We start from the raw sequence: 12,783 nt of genomic DNA, 5'->3' as shown, positions 1-12,783 counted from the left end.
GTAAAGGCTCTACTAAGTGTTGAATGCCTCCACCTTTAAGGGCACTATTATAATAAGGTATATTGCAAACAGTATAAACTCATCAAGAACATTTATTCAATCATTTCCATATGTATTATGACAAACTAACCAAATGAGCCATCTTAAATATATGCATTTTAATCACATCCCAATCAGACCTCATTACACTGTAAGTTTAAAAAGTACTTTGAAGGGCACCTCTCTCCACACTTGCTGGGAATCAGGCAATTATGATCAACTGAAAAAACATAAAAATAAAACTATGGTATGTTACCAAAAAAAATCCATTATGTATTTCTAGATGTGAGATGCGGAGTATACAAACACAGAAAAACTATAGGTCTCTTAATTATGAGGGACAAAAGGCACATGAATGTGTCCATTTTTACACATGCACACTAACAGCCACTTTGTACTGACTCTGTGGCCCTTATTATTGCCGTTGTGTAGCTGAGAAAACTGAGACACAGAGAGGTTAGGTAACTAAACCAAACTTACAAAACTAGTAAATGACAAAAAGCCTAGAATTTAAGCCTAGGCTCTATCACTTGATGTACTGTATTGCTAGGGCTGCCATAGTGATATACCACAGAGTAAGTGGCTTAAACAACAAATATTTACTTCCTCACGGTTCTAGAGGCCAGTCTAGAGGTGTCTGTAGGGTTAGTTTCTCCTGAGGTCTCTCTCCTTGGTCTGCAGATGGCTGACTTGTCCTCTGTCCGCACACGGCCCTTCCTCCGTGTGTATACGTACCTGGTGTCTCTTTTTCTTCTTATAAGGATAGCAGTCATAATGGATTAGAGCTCCACCCCTAAGGGCCCCATTTGAACTTAATCATCTATTTAAAAATCTTATCTCCAAATATGGTTACATTTTGAGGTATGAGGAGCAGAGACTTCACCATATGAATTCTGGGGGACACTATTCAGCCATCACACTTATTGATGGTGTAACCTCAGGAAAGTTACTAGACTTTCCCAGGCCTCAGTTTCTTCAACTGGGAAACAAGTGCTATTGAGAATCAAATGAGATAATTCACGTAAAAATGCTTAGGAGAGCATCTGGCACACAGCATCATCACTTTACAGATGAGAAAAACAAAAATCAGTTAACAGTGACTTACTCTTTCTTCATCTCCAAAGCAGAGTTCTTATTATAGAATACTACCTTCCTATACAACTTAATGCACAATCTAGGAGAATTTAATGTCATTTATAATTTTTCCTCATCTTTTTTTTTTTTGAGACAGAGTCTCGCTCTGTCGCCCAGGCTGGAGTGCAGTGGTGCAATCTCAGCTCACTGCAAGCTCCGCCTCCTGGGTTCACGCCATTCTCCTGCATCAGCCTCCTGAGTAGCTGGGACTACAGGTGTCCGTCGCCATGCCCGGCTAATTTTTGTATTTTTAGCAGGCGCCCATCGCCATGCCTGGCTAATTTTTGTATTTTTAGCAGAGATGGGGTTTCACCACATTAGCCAGGATGGTCTCGATCTCCCGACCTTGTGATCCGCCTGTCTCAGCCTCCCAAAGTGCTGGGATTACAGGCGTGAGCCACCACGCCTGGCTCTTCATCATCTCTTAATTCCCGCTTTCTCACAGTTCTTTTCCAACTTTATTACATACAAGGAAGAGAAAGAAAAGCTCAAATTAATGATCAATTCTATTAATAAAAATTAGGCAGGTAGACATACTACTTTCTTGAAATTGTATGACAATTTCACTCATCCTTTCTCCTAACTTGCAAAGACAATTGGCTATACTCAAACTGTGATGACAACTCAGATCAATACCTGCTGTAACTATTAGGAAAGAAAGGCAACCCAATCCTTTTTATTAACAAATTATGATTGTACTTTACATTTGCCTAGTACTCTAAATACACTATACCTATTTAATCCTCAGCTCAATCCTAGGATATTGTTTTATTTACCTCTCCTAACAATCAGAAAGTATTATTCTTATTTTATAGCTTAGAGAATAGGAGCACTACTAAGTTAAAAAAAATTTTTTTCTTAAAGGTCACAAAGCTTGTCAATAATTGGCAAAATTATTGACAGGATTCTCACTGACATCTTCTGGCCTGAAGCCAAAGTTCTCCACAGCAGGCCACCATCTACCCAGGTTAAGTTGCAACACCTGGTTTTCTCACTCTTCATCCCTGGCACAAATGCAGTAGGTGCTCAGCAAATATGGAGTCTGATTGGGGGCAATCTCAACCAAGCTGCAGAATCTGTTTTATGTCCTTCATATGAGACCAAGTTTTTCTGACAACTTTGACTATCATCAACTCCTCAGAATGACAGCTCTTTAAAGGCAGCAACCAATTTCCTTCTTCTCCAGAGTCCAGCACACTGGGTGCTCGTTTAAGTTCATTAAGTTCAGATATATGGAGAATTCAGAGTTCAAGTACATGTTTGTTGTATAATCAAACCACAGAACATTCTTCTTTTAGCGATGGCAACGAGTGCTTTTCAGCCACTACCATATAAAAAATTAACAAAAAGAAACATTTACAAAAAACCTCTATGGCCTACAACAAAGATTAGCCTTCAGGGCCTTTCCAATCCCCAAATTCTGCAATTCCATTATAGTCTACACCTGATTAGTTAAACCGACCACCTTGAGTACCCAATTCTGAGTACAATGCAACTGGGCTTGTCCGTGTAAACCCAACACAGTGTTCTTAGTCTTGCGGTGTGCTTCCAGGTAAGCAAGTTTATCTGACGGGCAAGTTCCCAGTTCCCAGAGGGAATGGCGATGGATAATAAAGTTGACCTGAGCCACAGTGGACTTGCTCTTATCAAGACGTTGTGTCGTAAAAATGAGCTATATTAAGATAAATCATGCTGACTTTTATTTTCCTCAAGAATACACTGCTGGCTGCTTGGATTTATTTATTTATTTATTTATTTATTTATTTAAACTTCAAATTTGTGTTGCTGTCAACAGCTGAGCAAGTTTTTACCCTGTCATGGAAACTATCTGGCCATTTTTGTACTGTTCTGTATGCTGGGAAGGGAGATGAGTAGAGCTTGCCAGAAAAGAGTTCTAAGCTCGGTTACTATGCTGTCCTGTAACTTCAGGGACTTGTGAATGTTCAGTTTGTTCCTATTTGTTGCTTTTGTATAGCATGTTGTGACCTGGCTACAACCTTCCTGGCTACCTATGTCACAGGGCTGTTGTAGGAAATTCACAAAAAGTTTTGTGGGCCTGTTAAAAAGAGCATTCAGCAAAGAATTGAGGATGTAAAGTTAAGTATCACCAGCATTACGTTTCCTGTCTGAATTAATCTTTTCAAAGAACTCTGAGATCTGAGGTTGGCAAATTCACTAAAAAGGCAAAGAATTACTTTAGGTTATTTTTACAAATTCAGGCATCCTAAAAATACTCTTTTTTGATGCCTTGATCAAGAGAGAAGAAATTTCAGAGAGAAGAGGCATAGAAATCCATCTGTAGTTCTACAAGTAGCCCAATTTCAGTATCAATTTATCCACTCACTATAATAAATATTAAATACATACAATATACAAAGTATTAAGCTAGATACTCTAAGGATGAAGAATTATGTAAAGGATGTTCCTATATTCTGCTGTATTACAAGTACACTGTAAGATGTAACTTTTGTTTAGATTTCCTTCCCAAATAAGTAAGCAAAGTTTTCTAGTTTCCCTGGGACAAAGAAGGTGAAAGAACAAAATAATTTTTTCATCTATTATGACTTTCTGGATTCATAGAAACATTTATTTTAGAACATTCTGGAAGACTTATCTATTAGTTTCTACTGATGAGTAGCAAGCAAGAGTGACTGAGCTACAGAATGGCTGTGACTTCCAAAGATAACCTGATTAAATCTGACATGCATGTGACATGGGGGGAGCAAGGAATCCATGTGTCCTTCAATTTCAATAAGAAGAGTTAAAAATGTATTATCAAAGGAAGAAGATCACAATCGTGTGGTTTCGAAAGCAGACCAAAAATGACAGGACAGAAATATTCCAAATAACTTGGAATCCAAGTCATTTGGGTTTCCTTGAATGCCCTGCCATATTAAATCACGTATGGCTCTGTAATGAAAGGAAAAGTTAAGGCCTGTCTCATGCCCCATTTCTGCCACTGACTGAGCTTGAGAAAGAAAATTCAATCTTTTAAAGTTATTCAATGAAAGGCAGAAATAATGAAATAAGCTTATTAATGTGGGGTAGAAGATGTCTTGAGCAATCAGCCAGTGTCCTTATCCAATTAAGTTGAAACAGGAAGCCCCAAATTTCCTTAAAGTTTTGCTGGTATTAGTTTGCTAGACTGACTGTTCCAATATATAAATTCTTTGTGTGTGTTTACTTTTCCCCCTAGAGTTATGGCTAAACTGAATAGAACCAACTTCCTAAGATCTGCTTCTTTCACTTTTAATATCCTATTTTTCCAAAGCCACCGAGCTGATGTCCTTCAACAAATGGATTAAAGTGAATGCTGAGAACCAGCTCTCATGTCTGAGCATGGAGAAATAAAGGGTTTATACCCAAGGCAACTAGGGGCATACTCACAATGGTCAATGTCACATTAAGGAAATCTGTAGTACATCAAATGAAATTCTGAAGTTATGATTCTGTTCAAGCTGAACCATCTTTTGGGACAGCCTATTGCAAACAAGATTGCTGTATTTGGAATTCTGACACCAAGAACGCCTAGGCAACCTCTTCACAGAAATGGAAAATAAGACTCAGCCAGCTCCATGTCCCGTGGTGTAACCTCACATGCAGCACACGAACGGTTCTTAGTTATTATTATTTTTAAATGAAAAGTAGATCGACTTACATGGCTCTCTGGCAATGAACTGAGGTACAGTGTTGGGCAGAGGAGTACTGGGGTTTGGAGTCCCTACGAGTTTGTTCTTGGCCATCTTCGTGTTTGCCTTAGCAAACTCTAGTCGTAGTGTTTGCGGAATTTCAGGATCGAAGCGGATGCCCTTTGGAAACAGAGAACAAATGGAAGATGTTTTCATTTCCTTAGAGTCAAACCGGAATGGTGACAAAATAAACACACCAGTAAACCCTGGTCTATCAGGAAAAAAGGTCAGCAACCACTGTCATTCTTACTACTTACACAGGTTACAGGAAAAATGACAACACAAAGTGTCCTGAAAGTCAGTGGTATTTAATTTACTTAAAAAATGTAGTTACACAGATTTTCAACTATTCCTTTTCTTTTTAGACAAAAACTTTCCAGTTTAAAATTTGAACCAGGAAATTCCTAGCACAGTTATACACTTTAATGTATAGTAATTTCAGTTACCTTTGACCCTATTCCTGCAGTTTACCTAAAACAGATTATATTCAGTAAAATAAATCACAGACACTATGAAAGACAAGTTAGGGCAAGACAAGTCTATTTGGAATCCTTCCACCATTCAAGAATGCCTTCATTATTAAGCATCCAATACCATGAATTCTGGACCCTACATGTCAAAAAGCTATCCCAAGAGAGTGCATTTTAAATATGCACCCATGGGACCCACTCAGTTCCCATGTTTTCATGGTGGGGTCTGGAAAGGGACTGGAGTCCTGAAAATGAGTCTCCAAAGACCACAGTTGCCATTTAGTGTTCTGAATGTATACACATGGGCCTGAGGGCTCCAAAGCATCCCCCGTCCCCTCGCCACCGTTCTTCCTAATGAGCTTGAAAAAAAATAAGAGCAGGCAGGGTGCTGTGGCTCATGCCCTAGCTCATTCCCGTCATCCTAGCACTTTGGGAGGCCAAGGCGAGTGGATTGCCTTAGTTCGGGAGTTCAACACCAGCCTGGGCAACATGGTGAAACCCTGTCTCTACTAAAATATAAAAAAAAAATTAGCTGGGCGTGGCGGCATGTGCCTGTAATCCCAGTTACTTGGAATGCTGAGACAGAATGGCTTGAGCCCGTGAGGCAGAGGTTGCAGTAAACCAAGATCGCGCCATTGCACGCTAGCCTGGGTGACAGAGCTAGACTCTGTCTCAAAAAAAAAGAAAGAAAAAGAAATATCCACAAAAATAAGACTCTCTTACTTTAGAGACCAGGATGAACAACTCAGAACTTCAAACTTCACAGGCTCAGCTTCAAGGATACAAGGAAGAGCCTGTGGCTGGATAGTAATGGCATTAACAGGAAATAAGGGGTGAAGGGGAAGGAAAGAGAGGTCCTTAGGGAGGCCTAACAAAAGCCACAGAGCCCTGACCCAGAAGTCTTGGAGTGGGTGGAATTTCTTCCCGAGCATGACTCACTCATTCTGAGAAGAAACCAATTGAGGGCAGTAGCAAAAGGGATGTGGAGGATACCCTTGTGCATACCTAATCAACACCGAAAAGTGAACAGATAGTGCCCATTCTGGGAAACATAAGAACATTTTCTTTAACTGGTGTTGTGTTGTTTTGTTGTTTTTTAAATTTGGGAAACCTCAATACTATTTTGCCCAAAAAGTACATAAGGAAAAACAAAAACAAAAAGCAAAGCTGCATTGTGAAGCAGGCTGAGGTGAGGTCACAAAGGACCTCACTGAGGTGGACCAACTTCAACCCTAACAAAGCTAATACTACAACAGAATAAATATTTCCAAGAATGGAGGTAAGAACTGTGGTCTCTGCTGGGAGACAAGCACAGTCCCTGGGTTTCAAGTACAGGTATGCTGTGGAAGGACTTGCTCAATCGCATCACACTCCATCAGACACACATAGTAGCAACTTGCCATCAACTTCAGGACGTCCTCCCTGGCACTAAACCTGACCAACCTTCCTGTGAAGAAGCAACTTTCCTAAACCTGAGCTCACATTAAGATAAGTCCTGTGGCCCAGGCCACTGGGGATAACATGAAGAGTATCCTGGGACCTGGTCGTAGTCTAGAGCATCTGGCCTCAGAAAATGAGGCTGTACATGTGAATTCTATGCCTCGGTTCTTTCTCTGGTGGTTCCAGAATCAACTGAAGCTCCACATAATGTGTTTGCCTCTTACACAACCTGGGCTGGTGGCTTGAGTCCTAAAACATGCTGAACTAAGTCTCCCCTACTCCCTGCCCCCTTCTTCATACCCCCTCCATTTGAACTAAAATAACATCAACATCATGTTCCAAATCAAAGTTCCAGCATCCTTATTTAAAAAAAAAAAAGCTCAGAAGTTAAAATGACCTAATTTGTTTGGCAGCTTATTCAGAGGCCGGAGGCTTAGAATACAAGCCACATTCCTCTAACATCTTTAGCAGCAATACCATATTTGGTAATCAATATCCTGCTCAGCTAAGTTTCCATCCATAGGGATTAGCCAAGCCAAAAACATTTTAAATGTTAAGGGATGATGAAGAGGAGAAAAAAGAGGGGCAGGAGAAGGGAGAACACAGAAATGAAGAGGGAAAAAAGAAAAAGAGAAAGACGAAAAAGAGGCAGGAGGAAGAATACATGAGAAAAAAATTCCTTGTGTTTTTAATTAAAGCCTACTAAGATTCTTCTCTGGTTACAATTACTTCACATTAAATGCTGTCAGGATAAGATTACTGCCAAGTGAAAGGGTGAACCTGTGTCTTTCAAAAGCAACCTTTTCCTCTCTTGCTCATAATTCACCGTTCTTCTCACAATAAACAGAGAACCTTTCTCTTCCAAATGTAAATGGTGTCCTATTTATTACATGGACCAGAAAGGATAGTTTCTGAATATTAGTATATTGAATATAAACAGTTACTTACAAGCACCCCAATCTGACTGGCTACAGGACAGTCAATAGTCTCAACCAATCCAGGTTCCATATAATCTACAGAGCCTGAACTCCCTACTCAGGGCAAATTCTGGGAGATAAAAGGACACTGCTGAGAAACAACATATTCTTGTTTGTCCAGTGTACTTAAAAGTATATCAGGGCAGTTTCATGCCAGGGAGCCAGGGAAGGCACCCAAGGAAGTGATGGAAGAGTAGAAGTTCACCAGGTGCAGCTCAGGAAAGGGCTCAGCAAATTTCTCTGTAACAGGATGCAGAAAGGGTATTGGGATGGGAAAGGTTGGGAGTGGGGTGGCTGAACAAGCAGACTGGGGCGAGATCACAAAGGACCTCTTAGGCCATGAGTGAGGACTTTGGAGTGTGTGCTCAGCTGAGCCATTAGGTTTTAAAAATGAGGGGATAATATCAGCTTTTATGTAGTAAGTCTGTGACCCTCAAATATTAGCAGCATCAACTTGGAGGACTTGCTCGAGTTTCTGGTTCAGTAGCTCTGAGATGGAATCTGAAAATTTGCATTTGTAACAAGTTCAGGGTAATGCTGATGCTGTTTGTATGGGCACCACATTTGAGAATCACAGTGGTTGCTGGTAACTCTAGTGTTGGTAGGAAAGATAGACTCAATGAAAAGACTAGAACAGATCAGACATGAAATCATTAGAGCAGCCCTGGGAAGAGTAGCTGGGATGAGATGGCTACTGCCTTCTAAGTCTTCTTCTTTGGGAAGGGTACTCAGGGGCCAGTGTCTGTGTTCTGCGCCCTTATTCCCCTGACCACAAACCTGTTTTCTCTTATAAAGATTTCAACCTTGAGCCTATACAGAGACACAGAAAATGATGTTGACCAAAGCTGAGTCACCGTAACAGCCTCTCACTAGAACAAAAGTCTCCAAATTCCTGTCACTGAGGTCTTCAGAGCACCCTCATGCCTGACAGAGTCTTGGCTATCTGGTACAATAAACAGAGTACTTCAATTCTGTTAGCTTCAGGCTCCCGGTGTTGTTACAAATGGTTCTACACTAAAGTTAGTCCATCAGTCCTTGACAACGAGTTTCAGGGACAATGGAATGACTCATTTAGGAAAAAAAAAAAATCGTTACAAACAAAGCAGAGCTATATATACATATTGAGAAAGATGTCCATGGCTAGATTAGGCTGGGGAAAAAAAAAAAAAAAAAAAAGATACTCAACAATGTTTAGTAGTATGGAGGTAGAGGAGTCTGTATATACACGCGCATGTATGCTTCTCTATCTGTGTAAGTCCAGAAAGGTTTAGAATGAGACAACCAACCGGTTAATAGCAGTCCACTTGGTGGCAGGGGTGAGAGAGGGCACAGACTTTTGTACAATTTTCCATCATGTGAAATTTTTACAAATATGTATAATTTATAAAATCCAATACAGAGTTTAAAAACAAAAGGAGAAAGGTGCAATAAGGGATTTCCTACTGGGACACAGCATTCAACCAGCTATGTTTTTAAAACTAGTTACTTTTTAAAAAAAACTTTATTCTGAAATAATTGCAGACTTACAGAAAAATTGCAGACATAGTATAATTCCTACATACCCTTTACCCAGATTTCTTAGATGTTAGCATTTCACATTTATCAAACACACATACCATGTTTCCCCTGAACTGATTAAAAGTAGCAAGCATGATATCCTTTTACCCTTTACTTCAGTCTGATTTCCTAAAAACAAGAACATCCCTTTGTTTCCCTGATCCAAGATCTAATCCAGAATCACACACAGCACTTAGTTGTCATCACTTTAGTCTCCTGGAAGAGCTCTTCAGTCCTTACCTTTCATGAGCTTGATATTTTTGAAAACTACAAGCTACTTATTTTGTAGAGTGGCCCTCGATTTGGGTTTATCTAATTTTTTTTTTTTTTGGTTTAGATTCAGGTTACGCATTTTTTGGCAGAAGATCACAGATGTGCGTCCTGCACAGTGCATAATATCAAGAGGCACATGATGTCACTTCTGTCCCATTACAAGTGATATTAGCTTTGATCATTTGCCAAGTTTCTCTATTGTAAAGATGCTATGTTTTCCCCTTTTAACTAGTTTCTTATAGACAGGTATTTCCAGACTATATAAATACGTTGTTTGTCAAAAAATCTACTAATTTTAACATCTATTAATAATTATTACCTGAAGCGTTTGTTACTATTGTAGTTGCCAGATGGTGCTTTAGTAATCTCATTGCTCCTCCCCACTGCCACCAGACGGAGACTTGCTCTGTCACTCAGGCTAGAGTGCAGTGGCATGATCTTGGCTTACTGCAACCTCCACCTCCTGGGTTTAAGCAATTCTCCTGCCTCAGCCTCCCCAGTAGCTGGGATTGCCTTCATTGCTCCTTTTATAAACAGTGTATCAACTTTCTACTCCATGGAAAAGCTCTCCCTTCTGCCCTGTTAATTAATTACTTACATCAGTAATGACTTACAGACTTATATTTAGCTCTATGCTTTATAATTCATTACTATCATTATTTATTTTGCTGTTCCAAGTGTCCCAGTTGTGTACACACACATGCTCTCACATTCAGATCTACTTCTCTGCATCATATCTATTTAAAACATTTTTAATTTTCATTTTAATAAAAATATTTTAATATATTTAAAATATATTTAGATGTATTAAAGTTCATACTGATAGCTCCAATTCCAATCTAATACCATTTGGTTAATTCTATCCCTCTCCTTTGCATGTGTAACTCCTCTAACAGCGAGAATCCTAGCTCTCATTATCTACTATACATTTATTTATTTGCTCAATACAAAAACGCACATTAGTTTCAAAATTGCTAACCGATACCACTATAAAAAGTCTATTAACTACAACTTATATTTACAGTTTTTTGTCTTTAGTCTAAATGTGTGTTGCCAATATGTGTATTATTTGGATTATCTGTGGGTTAGTTTCCCCATGCCCCCCTACCTTCAGTGCGGTTGTGTTATTCATTTGTAATACAGTTAGATTCATTTGTTTCTGTTTGTCTTCAATTTGGAGTCTCTCCCCATCCTTGTTGCCTCTACTTTGCCTATGCATTCACAACAAGTAAAAACTATTCTACCATTTCAAAAGTGAAAGCTGATTCATTGACCCATTCATCTTTCTGCTAACTCACTTATGAATAAGTATTATAAGTGTTGACTAAAAGCTGAGGATCTAGAATTCTAACTCCCCTCCCCACCTTATTTGACTTTCTGAGATACTGAACCTCTCCAAGGAAGCTTCTAAACAATCAAAGACTCTACCTCCTCTGGGATACAGCCACAAGTCACTTCTTTAGGAGCTTCCTATCAGATTCTGCTAGAGCTTCCTACACTCCCATTCTGACCTGTTGATCCAGTAGATGTGAGGCATATGTACTGATCTAGATGAAACTGCCTTTTACTATAGGATACAAACAGTAAGGTAGTAATAATATACGATCCCATCTAGTAAGGTGAAAGACTTCTTCAATTGATTCTAACAACCTTTATACTGCCCCTTTCCCCATGGCCGGCTCCAAAGGAAAACCCACAGCCAATGAAACTCAAAGCCAAATTTGCTACTATCCCTCTCTGACCTTGTGGCCAGATGCGGTGGCTCCTGCCTGTAATCCCAGCACTCTGGGAGGCCGAGGCGGGCGGATCACAAGGTCAGGAGATCGAGACCATCCTGGCTAACATGGTGAAACCTCATCTCTACTAAAAACACAAAAAATTAGCCAGGCGTGGTGGCAGGCGCCTGTAGTCCCAGCTACTCGGGAGGCTGAGGCAGGACAACAGCGTGAACCCAGGAGGCGGAGCTTGCAGTGAGCCGAGATCGCGCCACTGCACTCCAGCCTGGGCAACAGAGCAAGACTCCATCTCAAACAAACAAACAAAAAACAACAAAAAACATTTTCTAGAGAGAGCTAAGAATAAAAGTCTTCTACCGTTTCATTTTTTTTGAGACAGAGTCACTCTGTCACCCGGGCTGGAGTGCAGTGGCCTGATTTTCGGTCACTGCAACCTCTGCCTCTTGGGTTCAAGCGATTCTCATGCCTCAGCCTCCCGAGTAGCTGGGATTATAGGTGTGCATCACCATGCCTGGCTAAATTTCTAGTAGAGATGGGATTTCGCCGTGTTGGTCAGGCTGGTCTCGAACTCCTGACCTCAAGTGATCTGCCCGCCTCAGCCTCCCAAAGTGTTGCGATTACAGGCATGAGCCACAATAGAAGCTTTCTAACTATTTTCAAAGAGCATTTTGGTCACAAGAAAAGGAAATATCCTAGGGACCACAAATGTTTCAACAGGAGAAAAGGAAATGAAGCAGAAATAATTGACTTTTTTGCCTTTTTAGAAGTTAAAAACATAAGTTAGGAATATAAACTGTTTCTTAAAATTGATAGCCATGTCATCTCCATCAGAAACTAGGAAGTAAATACATACTTTAGAGAGATTCTGAGCTCTCAAATATTGGTCCAAGATTAAAATATATTTACAGTTTTTGAGTATTGTCAGCTTTCTCTGCCACAGGCATCATAAAACATTCGGTTATATTAGAAACAGAAACTAGGCAAGGTATATTCGAAAGTCTCCCCAGGAGTCTGTGAAAACAATTGTTACACTCAGTTGGAGCCTGAAATGACTCCATGAGATGCCACAGACAAACCCGCATCTGGGTAATCTATTACAGTGGAGAGCATAGGACTCACTGAGAGACAACAGTGTGAAGGTGAGTTACAAATGAAACAGCAGAATTTTTCTACCATTTATTAATATATCACTATGTTATAAGTGAAAACTTGTGACACTCAAACATTTTTAAAATACCAAACTATGAGTGAAGATCACAGGAATGGGAAGCTGGTAGAGAACTGGGTCAGGTTCTCTGATGGTAAGTAATACAGGTTTGTCTACATAAATCATGCAATTCATAATTAGTACTGAACTTTTGGGGTCATCAAACCTAGTTCTCAGCCATGGTTAGTACTCCTCATTGCCCTTTCCCCCTACTCCTTAGGGGTATTTAGAAATGTACGAGGGTGGCCGGGCATGATGGCT

General features: G+C 40.0%; 1 protein-coding gene across 12 annotated transcripts in view; it reads right to left on the bottom strand.

The window, feature by feature from the left end:
* Positions 1–12,783, bottom strand: part of RBPMS (RNA binding protein, mRNA processing factor) — a 188,776-nt gene that overhangs the window by 64,310 nt on the left and 111,683 nt on the right. For all 12 annotated transcript variants that reach the window (XM_028852533.2, XM_077943394.1, XM_028852531.2 and 9 more), the window contains one exon: positions 4,832–4,982. In XM_028852533.2, coding sequence (XP_028708366.1) covers positions 4,832–4,982 — 151 coding nt within the window. The remainder of the gene's footprint in view (positions 1–4,831; positions 4,983–12,783) is intronic.

This window comes from Macaca mulatta, chromosome 8 (assembly GCF_049350105.2).
Source record: "Macaca mulatta isolate MMU2019108-1 chromosome 8, T2T-MMU8v2.0, whole genome shotgun sequence".
NCBI classification, from domain to species: domain Eukaryota; kingdom Metazoa; phylum Chordata; class Mammalia; order Primates; family Cercopithecidae; genus Macaca; species Macaca mulatta.
Note: the sequence above shows the minus strand (reverse complement) of the source record. Positions and strands in the feature narration are given on the sequence as shown.